At 41.7% G+C, this 19,350-nt stretch overlaps 1 protein-coding gene across 3 annotated transcripts in view; it reads left to right on the top strand.

Moving 5' to 3' along the window:
* Positions 1 to 34: 34 nt before the first annotated feature.
* The window catches only part of prrt1 (proline-rich transmembrane protein 1), a 35,744-nt gene continuing 16,428 nt past the window's right edge, over positions 35 to 19,350 (top strand). The window contains exons 1-4 of one of the 3 annotated variants that reach the window (XM_018702604.2): positions 35 to 569; positions 3,981 to 4,318; positions 5,962 to 6,153; positions 7,727 to 9,847. In XM_018702604.2, coding sequence (XP_018558120.1) covers positions 551 to 569; positions 3,981 to 4,318; positions 5,962 to 6,153; positions 7,727 to 7,903 — 726 coding nt within the window. In that variant the 5' untranslated portion in view covers positions 35 to 550 and the 3' untranslated portion in view covers positions 7,904 to 9,847. Of the gene's footprint in view, positions 570 to 3,980; positions 4,319 to 5,961; positions 6,154 to 7,726; positions 9,848 to 19,350 lie in introns of those variants that run through there. The other 2 variants (XM_051067930.1, XM_051067929.1) reach the window with 2 other exon arrangements.

Here is a 19,350-nt window from a genome sequence, read left to right as displayed (position 1 = left end):
ATTGCCAGGAAAAATCATTTAAGGACAACATGCGCGAGAGGGAGAAAAAAAACCTGAGGTGGTGACATATCACGGAAGGAAAGAAATACATCTAATTCAGAGACGGGCTCTTTGTTGAGCAGTAATGGGATGTTCCAGCCCAGTGCCTGTGCATTTTTCCCAGTCCGGGCTGTCGCTTTAAGACAACGATAGCTTTGTGTCTGATTAATTCAATGTACGGCGACACGTTAGTGGGAGAAACCTTATTAGACTGCCAACCACACACGGAGAGAGCAGAGAGATACTGAGCAGACCCCGAGCGGCACTTTTCCCTTTTAAAAAAAAAACGAAACAAACACCTGAAGTTATTTTTAATGTTAAACCGTGGGTGAGTGTGTGTGTTTGTTTGTTTTTTTTTTAAAGATGAAGACATCTTGAGGATGGGTTGCACACGTTTGGAATAAAAGTCTGCATCACCGCGCAGGAGAAGGAGGGATTGTTCACCACCAGCTGGAGTTTAAAAAAAAAAAACATACATCCCATCAGAGGAGAGGACAGAAGATAAGAAGGAATGTCGTCGGAAAAACACGGTGAGTGTTTTAATTGTCTTCTACGTGGCGTATGTTGAAGCCTAATTGGCAGCCTAATTGAGCCACTTTCGACGTTAGATATAGGTTATTTTCGTGTGTTTCTATCGTCTGTTTGATGCACGGGTACACATCAGATCTTTTTGTCTGTCACCCCCCCGTTTCTCTGTCCGCTATTTATCTGCACAGCGCTGCTTCTATAGGATGATGCACCGCTGTGTGGGTGCAGCCTGGAGGGGGAAAATCACCATAGGGCCTCATATTATGTCTCAACACAGACTTTAAAGTGAAATTATGAGACTTTACGTGATTATATTTTATCTCCAGACGCGTATTTTGTTTAGATTTGATGTGTTTTCTGCTTAAAATCTAAAAGACTTCCTGTGCTATTTATATATATGTATATATAAAAAGCTCTGTTACATTTCATTCTATTTTTTTTTTTCTTTTCTTTTCCCCGTCTGTCTCATATTCATCATTACGCACGGGCCTACGTACATCTCTCCTGATTATAGACATTATTAGTGTGGGTGTCCTTCGCGCGTGCACGCCCTCACTCGCGCGTGTTAAACAGCCTTTAATAAGAATAATAATAATCATAATAATCCTCGACGTCTGGTGCAGATTACAACAGTTTATGTCTCGTCTCTCCAGTTTCCGTTTTTATTATTTCATGATGTTAAACCGCCAACCGCAACTAAATGATAAAGCTGATAACGAGCCACAGCTCTCCTGTGATGTCTTTTTAAAAGGATGCACAGCACAGCACTGAGATACTGTAGGGATGTTAACTCTGCTACTGTTCGTGTCACATGATTTAGCACCGTGCAGGGCTGCTTTTGTGCACATGTGACGCTCAGTATTGTGAATTCATCTAAGCTGACGGCTTCATTCACACCTGCACATCCACCTTAATGCATCTGGTGCCATAGAAACCAGCAGGATTTTTTGAAACTGTCCTCTAAAAAAGCCTTTTATCTAGCTAAATATCAGTTTTGTCATTGTAACTGTTCTGCCAGGCGCTTAATTAAAATAAATATTAACATTTTTATATCACAAACACCAGTTACTCAGCAACAAAATGCCTTTAATCCTGGTCTTTATTATGTAATGACTGAAGCTGCTCCTCACAGCTGACACAACAGACCTCTGAGGATCATTTGTAAAATGTAATTTTTGGGCTACACAGTGTGAATAACATGGACGTGTTAAACACAGGTGTACATACTGGTCTAATAACATTAATATCACATTCAGGTGAGCTGGTGCCAGCTGCTACAGTGTTGTGGATGTCAGCTGCAGAACAATCATTCATCTTATTAGCTGCACCTGTGTTTCTCCTACTCCTACAACTCAAAATGTCTCCCAGGAGAAAACTTGGTTCAGACGTACAACTTAGCCTGTGTTTGTTTTGGTAACTGTCAAAATTGTTTAAGCCCGTTATTGTTTTTAAATATATTAAGACTCAAGTGACTGGTGAGTTGTAAAAGGCTCAGCTCCATGATTTATTAATAAAATTAACTCATTTCTAATCTTAAAAACATAAACACAACAAGCAAAAACAACATAATCATTAATATAGTAACTAATTTAACAAAAAGGGAGCTACATCACATTAAATTACTCTGCCAGTATATACATTTTTCAATTACAGCACTGATCAATGACCTCATATGTAGTGAGTTGCAAATTAATGTCTAGTGATTAATTCAGCCACCTTTTCATCTGCTTATCCAGAGTCAGGGAGTCTAGACCGACCACCAGGCCGTCAGCCCCTTAAAAAAGGGAAAGAAATATTATCTTGTAACCCATCGTCTGTCTGTGCTCGCATTCGCTTTGAATCATTTTTAGAGGCCTGACGAAGTAAAATTACTCAATAATTCACAGGAACAAAAATAAACCCCAGAAGAAGGAAGACATTTTTCTCTCCTATCTTGGTAATCATCTCACCGCCACCTTTAGATTTGAGATTCAGTCTCGACCGCGGAACTGAAAATGAGCAAAGATGGGATGAAACAGAGGAAGTAAAACCAGGGAGTGATGGATTCCCAGTTCAGTCTTGATGAAAAATACTTAACATGACACAGTCAGAGGTCTAAAAAGAGCTGGCTTCAAGCTACACTTTGTGATACAGCAGGAAAAGCAGCAAAACTCACAAAAAAAGAGCTTAGTGAAGTGATTTCAGTCACATTTTCAATCGTGCTCAGTCTGTAGATATTTAAATTTAAATTTTTAGATTTATTTTTGCAGCCCCTTAGAGGGTTCAGGTTGGCAACCACTGCACTAGGCTCTTTTTTGGTGAATTTTGGTCTTTTTAAATAACTTCTCTGTTTATAAAATGTTGTTTAATGCCAACATTTGGGTCTCTGAATATCTCATGTTGCGTATTTTTGATCTGGATTCAACTGAAAATCCTCCAAAAACTGGTTTCTTTCTTCTGTTCAAGCCCAAATTTGATCATTCTCAATAGATTTGGGATGAAAAACGTCAGTCACAGGCATGGGAGAAACACCAACAGCTCGCTCCATGTATGTTTTGTCTCATGTGCTGCTCGTCACTGTCGCATCACGACCTTTTAAAGGTGTCCCCTCCCGTGTGCTCTCTCCTTCTGTCTGTTTCTGGTCCAGTTCCTGCTTGTGACAAGAGTTGGGGACTGTTACGTAAAGAAAAAAAAAAAAAAAAAGCCGGTCCCCGAGCACAAGTCGTCAACCCTCATCACTCAGACGCTCTGCTCGCTCCGACTGCCTCCTGTTCTCCTTCCTCTTCTCATTTCACCCTCACCTCCACCATCTATCTCCTCCTCCTCCTCCTCCTCCTCTCTCCTCTCTCCTCTCTCCTCATGTCCCTGTCAGAGTGGATTACCGCGCCCTCAGCCACTTCCCCTACTGTGAAAACACGACACCCTATCAGTCATTTTCCGTGTTAAACAAACACAAAGGGAAGCTGAGGTGCGAGCGAGAAAATGCTCAGACGTCCAGCAGCAGACGGCTGCTTCAGTTCACACCGTCAGATGAAGTTCTCCATCTCAGAAATGCCACATTTTTAACTGCTAATAAACATCATTTTTGAAGGGAGACAGAGAGAGAGAGAAGAAAAGGCCTTTCTTCTCTTGGAGTGAAAATGTCAATCACTGTCATCATTAGCACACAGCCTACACAGGTTGGCTTTTTGAAGTCTTGCTGAGGAGCTGTGGTCTGTGTAATTGTAATCCCCTCCTCAACAGTGAGATAAGACGCATTATATTCAACATGCGGACGAACGTGTAGCCGTGCTTGAGTTAGATAACTCACCCTCGCTCTTACATTTCTTTTTTTTTATTGTTCTTCCTCTGCTCATTCTATTTCTGATTCCTCTCCTACCTGCTTTTTTCCCTCATCTCTCTTCTTCTTCTTCTTCTTCTTCTCCTCCTCTCAGGTCTTGATGACTCTGGCCGTCAGACCATGCAGCCTCCTCCGTACCTCCCCGGCCCCCAAGACCCCAACGTACCCCAGCACCCCAACATGCCTCCTGCGCCGGGTGCCCAGCCCAGCTACCCTCCTCCGCCCCCTCCCCCGGGCTCCGAGGGCTACCTCCAAGAAACCCAGTTCCACTGTGGCCCACTGGGACCTCCTGGAGCCCCGCAGGGCTACACCGTCCAGACCCAGGGACCCGGAGGCACCATGCCTCACCCCCCAGTAGGATACCTCCACCCGGGCTACCCGCTCCAGCTACAGCCCTGCACGGCTTACGTACCCGTCTACCCCATGGCATCGGTGAGTCAGAAACAACACTTTTTTAAGATTTCACAGGTCTGACATCAGGTTGCTGCAGGATTACACCAGTCTCTGTTCAAAACTCAGTTTACTGTCAGAAATGATTAGACAATTATGAGGAAATTTTAAAACCATAAAATAAAGTGTTCCTTTATTTTATGTCAAACTATAAATCTGTTCAGGTTAGCATGTTGGTAAATATCACACATTTATCCTCCTGAGCCTCTCTTACAATTTCAGACAATTAAGACAGACAGATGTGTAAGCATTGAGCAAGTCCTCAAGATCAGTGGTTTGAAGGCCAGGAGATCCCAGGAGGTCACATGATAAATCTGAGCAGGTTGTGAGATGATTACACAATATAGTGTTAATTTATTTCCTGTCTTCAAATCTTTGCTTTTTCATCGTGAAGTTTTACCTCCCCAGGACTTTAAAAACTACTTAAATTAGTCCACTTGGGTTTACCTTGGTGGCCGGGGGGATTAAACCTGTCGACCACAAACTAAGCAATCCCCAGCTCACATCTGACGGAGGATATATGTCGCACGCCGTTCCCCATCTCTCTCTCTCTCTCTCTCCTCATTTCCTGTCATCTCTCTACTATTTCCCATCATATTTTCCTATCAAAGGTATAATATCCCCTGCTGACAAAGGACTTTGAGCAGGTTTCGCTTTGTTATGAAGGATCACAAGAAGAATCAGTGCTCAAGAGCGTGAATAAATGCTCATCTGTACCCTTTATTAATCCACTAATTTTGTACCATGTTATTTTTGAATGGTAGCTACAATGTTAATAGATAAAACCATTCATAATCTACCCTGAAGTTGAATTAAAGTGGTAAAGCTAGGCATCAGAAAGCAAATGTGAGTCATCAAACACAGGTGCTACCACAGGTTTCACCACCATTTGTCCTAGTTTGAAGACCAGAGCTGGGGTTTAATCTTTGACATCATCAGTCTCATTGTGGGCAGACTCCAAGTAAAATGTTGTCAAGAGCAAAGTCTTCCCTGTAGCATGCTCATCTTGCAGGCTAGCTGCACGTTAACAAATTAATCAGAGCTTCAGACATTTCCGACCACGCTGCAGACAAACCTCACGCTCGAGCTTCGTCTGATCAACCACTCCTCTCTCCCTCGGATGCAGATGAGCTTTGTTTTGCTAAACGTTTTCTGAGCACAGTTTCATTTAGAGAAGCTTAAAGCAACAATGCACTCTGATTTCTCCTCTCTAAGACTCACAGCTCACCGTAATTACTGCCAAGAGGAGGATATGTACACGACATGAGAGGCAGTCGTGTCTGAGCTCTGCAGGTGGTTTGTACGAAAGCGAAGCCGGAGAAAAGTGTCCAGTTGGGCTTTGAAGGCTAATCTTCAGGGGCTCTGCACTGTGATTAATTCGCTTCTGACGTCTACCAAACCATTTAAATCACTTTGACAGACTCCTGTCAAAAATGCAAATGAAGTCTTTTTTCCTCTTGCTCCCTGTCCGGCATGAGTAATCCCAGGCAGGCGCCGTACCGCTCCCTCTGCCTCGCTTTCACCACCGTCCTCTTCTTTGCTCCTGTCACCTTGTTCTCGTGTCTTTTGAAGGGAAAGTGCTTTGAAAGCTGCTTTGAAAGTGTACTTATATCTTCTGTCCTCAGGGTCAGCCCTATATGCCAGCCGGAGGAGCCCACCCGGGAATCCCACCGGGCCAGATTCATCCCATGCAGATGCCGCCCAGCATCACTCTAATGGACCGTCGGCCGCCACATGACTACCTGCCCATCGCCGTGCTCACCACCGTCTGCTGCTTCTGGCCGACAGGCATCATTGCGATCATCAAAGCAGTGCAGGTTAGTGCTGCTTCACAGTATCTTTTCAATCTTTGGGTTATATTAGCATAATGTCGCCTTTACCACAGACTTTGTTATGTAAATGCGTCCTAAAGTCATTTTATCTTCAGAAATGTTCTTGCCCTTTAGAAAAGCATGCAGATTTTCGTCACATTTTCAGTCACATTAAGCTGAAGTGTCTTGGAAGAAACAAATGAACCATTGGAGGGATCACCATGACATTTTGTACAGACATTCATGGTCCTCAGAGGATGAATCCTACTGACTTTGATGATCCCCTGACTTTTCCTCTGGCGCCACCATGAGGTTCACACTTGGTTTTTAAGCGAAATGTCTCAGCAACTTTTCGATGAATTGCCCTGGAATTTGGTCATTCATGTTCTCCACAGGTTGAATTTGTTTTGTTATGTGTTAAAAGGGTCCTATGTTCCCTAAGTCTAGCACATAATGAGAACTCTCCCAGCTTTGTATTTACTTAATATGACATGGGCTGTTGTGGGAACTTATTAAAGGAGTTCTCTGTTCATCAGCTCTGCTATCTGTTTAATAATGAATAATATTTATGAAATATTTTCACAGGAAACTGGTCAGATTCGACGTCAGTCTTGTAAAATGCACATAATCTGAATAATAATAAATAAATACTGAAATCCTCCATTACAGACATTATTCTCATTTTAATGGACTGTACATAATAAAAAAGATCGTTAAGAATCAAAGCAGAGATATTCATGCTTGTAAACAAACCCACAGACTCTGGCTGCGTGTGAATAATGTGATTGTTCATCCCTGAAGGCTGATGCTGAAACAGGATGCGACAGCTTTTTTTTTTTCTTTCTTTCTGTCAAGTGATGTGACTGAATTAATTGCCTGTATAGAGTTGAAACACAGGAAGTTTTAAACCGTAATGAGCTCTGAATGAACCGAGACCAGCATGAGCCAGTGTGTTCAATACTTTTAAATTATGGAGAATCAGATGCCACTGCAAGTATCAGGATTTAGATTACACATGCAAAGAGAATTTATGTTGTTCAGCGTAGTTTCAGCTTTGCCATCTATATGACTTCTGCACTAAAAGGCAGAGTTTGCTCTTTTACAAGCTGTTTATTGATGCAATTAACATACAAGTGAAGTTGAGCGTGATGTTGGGGATGTAAAGGCTCGGTCTGGCGGCTCTCATACTTCATGATGCCTGTTGTTTGCCTCTGTAATGACAGGCTGTGCTGACCAACATGCTCACGACAGACCACATTACGTAACTGCACCATTGTCGGTGCAACGGGACAGAATGGATTTTTTCCTCTGGGCCTGCTCAGCTGGCTTTGAGTTGAGCTGAGCTGACAAGGCGTGGACCCACCGGTCTGGGCTATATATGTTGTTATGGCGTGTTAATGTTTTGTGGTGTGGCCTCTTTCTGCACATGCAGGCTGTGCTGCAGTGAAATCGATCCATTCATGGTGTTTTAGGCTCCTCTCCTGCTCCCACTCGTGTATCTTCTCATTACATAACACATATTCTAATTTCTCCTCTCTTCCCACACACCCATCCCCTCCCTCCCTCCTGCATCGCTTAGGTGCGTACGGCGATAGCCAGAGGGGACATGGTGACAGCGGAAATAGCCTCCCGCGAGGCGCGCAACTTCTCCTTCATCAGCCTGGCGGTCGGCATCGCCTCCATTGTGCTGTGCACCATCCTCACCGTGGTGGTCATCATCGCCTCGCAGCACCACGACGACGACTGGGAGCCGTAACTCCACCCAAACGGGGGAAATCATGGCATATATTAGCTAGCTAACTACTCTCAATTGTTTTGGAGGATATAGGAACACTGAACATGCACTCAAACTGCTACTGCTTGCTGGCACTTTGTGTACAGCTCCACACACACACACACACACACACACACACACACACAGATCTGACCTAACCTGCTGCCATCAAACACGCACCAACAACCAAAAAAACCCCCACAACCAATCACAGCTGACACTCAAACACCAATACATGTGTGCCAATACAAGCAGCTGTCAAATGAGGCCCAGCATTTGCTGTTAGCATAGCGACCGCTTAATATTTACACACAGGTATGAGCTGCAGGAGGAAAACAAAGGCTCCTCGCATTAACTATTCATTTGACGCTGATTAATTCATACGGCCTTCGCTGATGTGGCTAGATGAGAGGATAGGTCACTGTGTGTTTCAGTTTTAAACATCTCAACAATAAAAACAGACTCTCACAGTCGCTGAAGTTAAAGACACCACATTCAAAGACTTTTTTTTAGGATAGTTAAATGCACATTTTAGTGTTACGAGCAGGAGTATACATGTGCTTTCTTCTTTAAATACAAAAAAAGTGCCATGTGTTGATTTACAGAGTAGTATTATTATTGACACACTCGAATAAGAGACTGTCAGACTGATTTAAAGTGTTAGAGGCGGTGATCAATACACATTTAACACACCAAATGGAGACTGGACTTAACAAAGTGACTATCTAACCAAACAAACACAGAGTATTTATTTGAGACTGGTTGTTTGTATGTTACCTGGACATTTTAGCTGGATGATGTGATACATAACTTATGAATTATATGTTTGTTAATTTATTTAAAATCTGTTATTTATTAATTTATTCAATATCTACCCATGCATTGACTTTGTCTGCTAAAATTTACAGTCCGTCACTAGTTTATCGCAGCTATCTGACAGTTTGAATTGGCTTAAATTTGATATCTTATATTGATGATGATGATGATGATATTGCACTTTGTAGTAACAAGATGAGATGACGCAGCCGCTTAGATTCATAGTTCTTATAGTGCATGATAAATAGAAATTTAGGCTAATGGGCTTTTAGTGCAAAAATATCTTGTCTCCCAGCTGTCGGTGGGAATATTTCCTAAAATTTCTATTAGTGTGTGGTACAGTATTTTTCAAAATGTTGAAATGTCAAAACAAGAAAAAGGAGACGCTTTAGATGACAAGTATTTGAGTCTTGGGTCGGCAGATATTGTCTTTACGAGTATTTTAGAGGTGTATCAGCCTATTTTGTGTTGCACATCTCTTAGCTATTTAATCTCAGACACTGTATATGAAACTTTAGTGCAACGTTAGACTTAAGAGGCAACATAACCCTGCATGTCATCCTCAGTTTGTTTCCATTTAGTCATAAATATTGAGGCTAGATGTGCGGCTGTGAGCTCCCGTTAGCTGTTGTTTCACTGTTGTTCTGCAGCTGGTTGGGTTTCTCCCCCTCCATTAATGTAGCGTAGCTCTGAGCTGATGTTTTCTATGAGCCAACATGGCTGTAACGTTACAGTATGAACTGTGTTGTGAGGTTTAAGGAGTAACGGGAGAACTGAAAATGAATGTTTCCTAAAGGAGAGAGGGAAAATACTAAATGCCTATATTGTATTGTAGCACTTTCTGCTCTATGAAATCTTTCCTCTGGTTCCCTTTCTCTCTCTTTCTGTCTTTCCCCTGTTCACATGAGTTATTGGACCTACTAACATATCTCTTCTGCCCCCCCCCATTGGTCCCTATGATAATGCTATTTTTAAAAGAATTATACAGATGTATTAAAAAAACCCGAAAATTATGTTTGTCGACACTCAAGACGAATAGAGACATATAAATACAGCTTATGCCATAGTTTATTCTTTAACAAATAAATAAATATATTATTATTATTATTATTATTATCACATTGTACATTATTGATGTATAATATTTAGTATATTTAGCACACATGGGTTTGTATTTATCAAACTAAGAATTATGTAAGAATGCTCTAAGTAGTAAGTAAGGACTAAATTGTTCACTTGCTGCAAAGAATGAGACATTGATTATTGATCACGTCAGACAGGATTAGTCACTGACACAAAGATTTATTGTGTGTCACCTGTCAAATTGTTAATTCTGCAAAACAATGCTTACAGTTTGCTCAGTTTTACTGAAAAAATATAGGTGATTTTTTTTTTTAACTGAAATCGTTAATACCTTCAGTAACAATTACCATGTGCAGTAATGACAATCTTAAATATTCATAATATATAATTAGTGCTGAAACTGGAGGCGGGAGGAAGCAAAAAAGATAGAAACTACCCTATTCTGAATTGTTCTTATTGCTTCAGATGAACAGGTACAATCACTCCAAAGTAAAGTGAGAAGGAGTTTCTTAAATAGATTTTATTAATAAAGCAGCTCCTTGACATTTTGGGAAATACGCTTATTTACTTTCTTGCAGAGTCAGATGAGAAAATTGTCACTGCTCACATATTGTCAGTTATAAACATGAAGCTACAGCTAGCAGCAAGTTAGCTTTAGCTTAGCTCAAAGAGAGGAAACAGCTAGCATGACTCTGTTCAAAGGTATAAAAAATCTGCCAGTTAGAGCCTCTTCATAGTATTTTCTTCCCTGTGTGAGGATTTAAAATATATATATATATATATATATATAATATATATATATATATATATATATATATATATATATATATATATATGAATGATTTAATTAGTGAGCTTTAGAGATGCTAGTAGGCAGATTTATACAGAGCCAGGCTAGCTGTTTTCTCATGTTGCTAAGCTAAGCTAACCAACGGCTTGCTGTAGCTTCAGACATGAGAGTGTATTCAATATTTTTATCTAACTCTTGACAAGAAAACAAATATATATTTAAGTTTGTGAGCAGAAGGAAAAGTTAAGGATTTTTGCTTTTATCTGACACATTGAGCCCAAAATTTCACAGTTAGCAGTTTGATAAATACAGGCCCTGTCCTCATCTGAACGACACGTTGATATTTCAGTGTTAGACGAGTAAATGAAGCTCAGTGCTGTTTAGTATTGTTATTGTACAGAAGGCTCTGGGAGTGAGTGTGTGTCTACTGAATAGAGTCACTCCCAGCATTATCTAGTTTATACGGCGCTAGGCTGCATCTCCCTGTGTGCTTTCTGATAGGACTCCTCGTCTTTGCTCAGCAACATGAACCATAGCTGTTTACTACACAGCTGGGAGGTGTGGTTCTCATTTAATTATTATTTTTATTTTTTGTTTTAATTTGTTTTTGAGCTTGTACAGTAAATGCGACGGGTTGCTTGTTCAAAGAGCCAAAAATTACCTGTGTACATGTGGTTCTCTTGGGGTTTATTATTCTAATTATGTTCATGGATGTGTTGCACATGCATTGGTTGTTTCTGACTTCAGTTGTTTCAGTAACAAATAAAGAATCATTTTGGGTTGTGAACGACACAGCGGTGACGGTGGCGTCTCATTCCTCCGGTCTGTTTTTCACCTCTTGGTTTTTCTCCATCCTCTCCGTCTCTCTGTGGCCTCTCCTCTCTCCCTTCATCACCAAGGTGCTATTTATAGTTGCCCCGGTTTTCTCCCACTCTGTCTCTCTTTTTCCTCTCTCTGTCAGAACATGAACTACAGTATCGCTCACTATCTTGTGTTTAATCACAGGAGGTCTCAGCTGCTCATTTTTCTACATTATGATGCAGATTGATGCTGAAAATAATTGATGCCGTCAATTAAGTCACACCAAATCAGTAATATGTCTTCTCATATATCTTATTAGCCATGCTCGCTGTAGCCATGTCATCATCAGTCTGTTGGTGGGTCCAAACAGAAACAGCTCAGCAACTATTGGGTGTATTGCAATTAAATCTTCTACATTCATAATCTGCAGAGGAGGAATCCTACTGATCTTGTCGGTCCCTCGCCCCAGTTTGTGCCCCTCACGTTTCAACATATATTTGGGTCACAGAGGCAACTATCAGATGGTGGATAAATCCATCACTGCTCTTTTCCCTGTTATTTGCCCTGATTTTGGTCTCTACCAACTCCTGAGAAATATCTGTCTGCTAAATGCTGCAGTTGGACTGCTAAGCAATGAGCTGAAAGTGACTATAAAACAGATTCAGGTGATGTTTCTCTGTAGGTTCATCACTCCTTTCACATTGAATGTGTTACATGTGCACTCGTGTCCTGGTCATGATCAGGTTTTTTCAGTATCCCAGTTATGTGTTGCACATGTAAATACCATATCCAGGTTTTGCTAGCTGGACTGCTGCAGCAGAAACCATTTAAACACCTTATACAAGTTTCTGACAAATCTCTGCAATATTTGTGGGTGCAGCTTCAACTCATGTTATGTAGCAGCTTGTCAAGAATAGAAGAAAATATTATGGTAAATGATGCAATGATGATCAACTTGCTGAAAAGGAAAGTCTGACTTGGCAATGCAGAACATTAGATGTACTGTTGTGCTTGTTTTACCTGAGATGTGATCCTATGTCCAGCAGAATAACAACTGTATTCACTCTCAGTTGTTGATATACATCAGTCAAAACAGAAATAAGAGGCTGAGATGTTCAGGAGCCACAACACCTGCACACAGACCATCAGAAACCTGTAAACACAGGATATGAATAACCAGGTTTTTTATGCTCCATGTTCCAAATATCAAAAAACAGGTTATTGTTTTCACATTGTTATGATAAAAATATAAATTCTAGCTGCTTTAAATCTATAAAAAGGTGAAGTATGGACCCGAACAACCAATGGAAAAGAGGTTGGAGGGAAAAAATAAAGGTGGGAGCGAAGCCAGCCTGAGTGTGCAGGATCACAGATGGCCGTTTAGCCTCCCAAGGAGAGCCAGCGTCTCTGAGATCGTTTAACTTGGCCTCACGCTGCACGCCTCTCTCCTCCATCACACAGTCCCTGGCTTCCCCTGGGTCGGGCCACGCTGGCTGTCTCGCTGTGTGTGTTTGTGTCACGCTGCAGCTCTCTCGCTGGGCTGTCATCTCAGCCTGCAGCATCAGGACTGACGAATGATCACCAGTAATATTAGAAGATGCTGGGAAAATAAAGCAGCCAGCAAACACAAATGCACGGATAACTAATCCACCTACACATGTAAAACCAAAGGTGTGAAATTGCAAACACAAACAACTCCTTTGTGCTGCTGTTGAGATTAGAGGCTAATAGAGGCAGGAAACTAAAGCCAGTGATTCATGTTAACCTGCTGTTTCAGCATCATTACACACCTGCATTTTAATACATCTGAATTTTCTTTCGTTCCCTTCATGCTTCCATTGCCTTTGTCTACAAATCACTTGTCATCCCTCCAAGCAGTGGTGAAAGAACTATTCAGATTCTTGAATACGTTTTTTTTTTCTAGCAACTAAAATATTAAAATTCAAAAGTAGATAACAGCACCTCCTACAACTACAACATGAAGATGACACATAAATATTAATGGATATAAAACCAATTAAAGCTGCGAGCAGCGTTGAACGGGCCCTCGCACCCGGCGCCCGTCGGGGGAGCGGCGACCGCGGGACCCCGGCAACCGCGGGGTCAACGCAGGTCGCAGGGCACACGCTGGCGTAACAGTTCACACTTCCGAGATGTAAAAATTTAAAATAAAAGCTTTTATGCTAATTATTTTCTGTGATAATATTTTTCAGAGCTCATCATCTGTGACAGCTCTTGGCTCTCCTGACTGTAACCTCTCTGTGGCAGCTTCTCACAGACTCAATCAACTCCTCTTCCCCTCCCCCCTCAAACTCAAACACAAACACAAACACAAACACACACACACACACACAGATACCCCCTCCCAAAAGGAGATAAAACTCAGTTTTAACTTGAGTTTACAAGCTTTGAGCTTTGAGCAAAAGCATTTTTTTGCAAGTTCTGTTATTGGGTGCATATATAAATCATTTATGCTTAAACAAGGGTTATAATGAAGTTATTTGAACAGTGAATATCTCATCTGCCTAAAGTCAGGGCGAAGCCACTAACCAGCTGTAGGGATGGGTATCATTAGGATTTTATCTTTATCCATACAGACCCCTATCAGTCCAGCTCAGACTGTTACTGGTTTAAGAGAGTGAAGTTTATAGCAATTTGCAAAATTTGGAGATTAGTGACAAACTAACCAGTTAGACTACATACAGACAAGCTTTCATTTTAGCTGTTAGTAACAGTTTGCCATGAGCTTAACCAGCGTGCTGTGCTTCGTGTTAAACATGTCATGAGACTGTGGACAACGTTTGAGCCAGCTTTGACATCTGCAGATATGAGTTTCTGAAGAGGGGCCTGCTGAGGTTAGATGTGCTGAATAATATCCATTTTCATATCAGAAAAAACACTGCATTAAACATTGTCTTAGCTCACTGAGCTGAGGTCAACAGGTAATATAACCAACCTGTGAGGTGGCTCACCCCCGTAAGATAAACACATAAATGATCCCTGATAGAACCGATAATTAAAGGCACATCAGTGACAGGGAATGCTATTAAAACTAAACTATAAACTGGTGACATTAACTGCAAAAGAAGATTTTTATTGATACATTTCAGGTAGAATTTAGTTTTCAATAAGGAAAATGCTGTAAGAAACCTGAATTTGTTGCAACAAATTTAAAATAAAAGCTTTTATGCTAATTATTTTCTGTGATAATATTTTTCAGAGCTCATCATCTGTGACAGCTCTTGGCTCTCCTGACTGTAACCTCCCTGTGGCAGCTTCTCACAGACTCAATCAACTCCTCTTCCCCTCCCCCCTCAAACACACACACACAGACACACACACACAGAGACCCCCTTCCAAAAACCCATCAAAGAGTAATACAATGGCTCCATCTGTAGGATAAAGTAGAGAGTCGCAACAGGAAGTTACCCCAAAATCTGAGGTTTCAAACAGGAAGTTGGGTTTCCGAACTTTGACGGGCCAGAACCGGCACACGCTTCGACCCAAACTCACAATTTTCGGAGGACTTCTTCCAAAAATTGTCAAGGAGGGGCTGACAACATTTGAAGTGAATCTGGTCACCCGTCTAGAAACTGGACATCACACTATAAAATATGTCATTTCCTGCTATAAATAGGTGGCGCTACAACAATTGTATGAATATTGACATATGGATGTGTGCAGATAGGTACCATTAACAATCCTGTAAAGTTTGATGCAGTTTGGACAAAGTATGGCCGAAATATAGCAAAAATAAAGCAACTTCCTGTTTCGTGGCGAGTAATCGAACTTTGAGGGGCCATAACTTCCACGCCCTTCAACAAAAACTCAAAATCTGCCGCAATTTAACATCGTCTATGTCTTAAGAACATACTATTAAGTTTTGAAGTCAATGGGATAATGCGTCTAGGACTAGTTCGCGTTCAAGCGACCCCTGGAAATGGCCAAAAACACACAATTTTTTCACCTTCCGGTCAAAATAAAAATACTTTCTGTTGGGTTTAGAATATGGCTCCAAGAGACTTTTTGGTGCGTCATGGGATGTTACATATGTGTGCAGATTTTCAGATTTTTAGGCGCAACGGGCTTGAGGGGCTGTTCCGTTTAAAAATGTAGGTGGCGCTACCGAGGGCATTTTACCACGCCATGCTCAAGACCCCTAAATTATTAAATTTTTCGCCGTGCCTGACGCGTCTGCAAATTTTGGTAAGTTTTCACGCATGTTAAGGCCCTCAAAAAGCCGATCTAAGAGGCGGAAAAAGAAGAAAAAAAATAATAATAATAATAATTAAAGCTGCGAGCAGCGTTGAACGGGCCCTCGCACCCGGCGCCCGTCGGGGGAGCGGCGACCGCGGGACCCCGGCAACCGCGGGGTCAACGCAGGTCGCAGGGCACACGCTGGCGTAACAGTTCACACTTCCCAGATGTAAAGATTTTAAATAAAAGCTTTTATGCTAATTATTTTCTGTGATAATATTATTCAGAGCTCATCATCTGTGACAGCTCTTGGCTCTCCTGACTGTAACCTCTCTGTGGCAGGTTCTCACAGACTCAATCAACTCCTCTTCCCCTCCCCCCTCAGACACACACAGACACACACACACAGAGACCCCCTTCCAAAAACCCATCAAAGAGTAATACAATGGCTCCATCTGTAGGATAAAGTAGAGAGTCGCAACAGGAAGTTACCCCAAAATCTGAGGTTTCAAACAGGAAGTTGGGTTTCCGAACTTTGACGGGCCAGAACCGGCACACGCTTCGACCCAAACTCACAATTTTCGGAGCCAGTCTTCCAAAAATCCTTAAGTCTGTCCTGACAACATTTGAAGTGAATCTGGTCACCCGTCTAGAAACTGGACATCACACTATAAAATATGTCATTTCCTGCTATAAATAGGTGGTGCTACAACAATTGTATGAATATTGACATATGGATGTGTGCAGATAGGTACCATTAACAATCCTGTAAAGTTTGATGCAGTTTGGACAAAGTATGGCCGAAATATAGCAAATTTAAAGCAACTTCCTGTTTTGTGGCGAGTGATCGAACTTTGAGGGGCCATAACTTCCACGCCCTTCAATGAAAAGTCCGAAACTTTTGCAATTTAACTTCGTCTATGTCTTAAGAACAAATTATCAAATTTTGAAGTCAATCGGATAATGCGTCTAGGACTAGTTCGCGTTCAAGCGACCCCTGGAAATGGCCAAAAACACACAATTTTTTCACCTTCCGGTCAAAATAAAAATACTTTCTGTTGGGTTTAGAATATGGCTCCAAGAGACTTTTTGGTGCGTCATGGGATGTTACATATGTGTGCAGATTTTCAGATTTTTAGGCGCAACGGGCTTGAGGGGCTGTTCCGTTAAAAATGTAGGTGGCGCTACCGAGGCCATTTTGCCACACCCATGCTCAAGACCCCTAAATTCTTAAATTTTTCGCCGTGCCTGACGCGTCTGCAAATTTTCAGGAGTTTTGACGCATTTTAAGGCCCTCAAAAAGGCGATCAAAGAGGCGGAAAAGAAGAAAAAAAATAATAATAATAATAATTAAAGCTGCGAGCAGCGTTGAACGGGCCCTCGCACCCGGCGCCCGTCGGGGGAGCGGCGACCGCGGGACCCCGGCAACCGCGGGTCAACGCAGGTCGCAGGGCACACGCTGGCGTAACAGTTCACACTTCCCAGATGTTAAAATTTTAAATAAAAGCTTTTACGCTAATTATTTTCTGTGATAATATTTTTCAGAGCTCATCATCTGTGACAGCTCTTGGCTCTCTTGACTGTAACCTCTCTGTGGCAGCTTCTCACAGACTCAATCAACTCCTCTTCCCCTCCCCCTCAAACACAAACACAAACACACCCACACACACACACACAAACACACAGAGAAATACCCCCTCCCAAAAGGAGATAAAACTCAGTTTTAACTTGAGTTTACAAGCTTTGAGCTTTGAGCAAAAGCATTTTTTTAAGTTCTGTTATTGGGTGCATATATAAATCATTTATGCTTAAACAAGGCTTATAATGAAGTTATTTGAACAGTGAATATCTCATCTGCCTAAAGTCAGGGCGAAGCCACTAACCAGCTGTAGGGATGGGTATCATTAGGATTTTATCTTTATCCATACAGACCCCTATCAGTCCAGCTCAGACTGTTACTGGTTTAAGAGAGTGAAGTTTATAGCAATTTGCAAAATTTGGAGATTAGTGACAAACTAACCAGTTAGACTACATACAGACAAGCTTTCATTTTAGTTGTTAGTAACAGTTTGCCATGAGCTTAACCAGCGTGCTGTGCTTCGTGTTAAACATGTCATGAGACTGTGGACAACGCTGAAAATATTACTTTACTAACTACTGGCCGAAACAGGCGCTTTTACAAAGAAAAGGTAAAGGCCAGCAGCTTTTACTTTTCAATGCACTTGTCGTCAACTTGAGTGGCTTATATTCAGCTGGTTCACCTCGACGCTGGAGGACCTAGTGAACTTTTCCTGTCGCCGTACACTGAGTAAGACGAAAAAATCAGCTGACCCCGTGTGAAATTTCCTAACTGATCAAAACCAAAACTGTAAAGACAGCATCAATCCACGCTCAGCTTTGGTCAAGGGGAGACATATGGTAAGATTACATGAATTCATGTAATCTTCTTTGAGACTACAATTTCAGACTTAACTAAGTCATTCACTAGTGTCTTGGCAGCGTTTATGGGTTCTTTAGACAGGTCTCTAACTGGTTTTCTTTCCAGGGTCATTGAAATCTTTGGCTTCCTACCTCTGCCAGGCTTGTTCTGCACAGTGTGGCTCTCCTTGAAATTTCTCGGTGACGCTTCTCATTTTGAGTTCTTGACGCTTGGAAATGCTGTTATAACTTTGTATATCCTTCTCCTGCTTCCTAAGCATCGACAATTCTTCAAGTCTACAGTGATTTCCTTAGATTTTGGCATGATGCTTTCTCAAAGTGACAGCTCAAATCTTAACTGAAGTTTTTATACCGCGTGTAAAGCAGCTCTTGGCTCTCCTGACTGTAACCTCTCTGTGGCAGCTTCTCCACAGACTCAATCAACTCTTCTTCCCCTCCCCCCCTCAAACACAAACACAAACACAAACACACACACACACACACACACACACACAGACACACACACACAGAGACCCCCTTCCAAAAACCCATCAAAGAGTAATACAATGGCTCCATCTATAGGATAAAGTAGAGAGTCGCAACAGGAAGTTACCCCAAAATCTGAGGTTTCAAACAGGAAGTTGGGTTTCCGGACTTTGACGGGCCAGAACCGGCACATGCTTCGACCAAAACTCACAATTTTCGGAGCCAGTCTTCCAAAAAATTCCTCAAGGAGGGGCTGACAACATTTGAAGTGAATCTGGTCACCCGTCTAGAAACTGGACATCACACTATAAAATATGTCATTTCCTGCTATAAATAGGTGGCGCTACAACAATTGTATGAATATTGACATATGGATGTGTGCAGATAGGTACCATTAACAATCCTGTAAAGTTTGATGCAGTTTGGACAAAGTATGGCCGAAATATAGCAAAAATAAAGCAACTTCCTGTTTCGTGGCGAGTAATCGAACTTTGAGGGGCCATAACTTCCACGCCCTTCAACAAAAACTCAAAATCTGCCGCAATTTAACATCGTCTATGTCTTAAGAACATACTATTAAGTTTTGAAGTCAATCGGATAATGCGTCTAGGACTAGTTCGCGTTCAAGCGACCCCTGGAAATGGCCAAAACACACAATTTTTTTCACCTTCCGGTCAAAATAAAAATACTTTCTGTTGGGTTTAGAATATGGCTCCAAGAGACTTTTTGGTGCGTCATGGGATGTTACATATGTGTGCAGATTTTCAGATTTTTAGGCGCAACGGGCTTGAGGGGCTGTTCCGTTTAAAAATGTAGGTGGCGCTACCGAGGCCATTTT

This window comes from Lates calcarifer, linkage group LG3, assembly GCF_001640805.2.
Source record: "Lates calcarifer isolate ASB-BC8 linkage group LG3, TLL_Latcal_v3, whole genome shotgun sequence".
NCBI lineage: Eukaryota > Metazoa > Chordata > Actinopteri > Centropomidae > Lates > Lates calcarifer.
The sequence above is the reverse complement of the archived record's forward strand: the minus strand, read 5'-3'. Positions and strand labels throughout refer to the sequence as shown.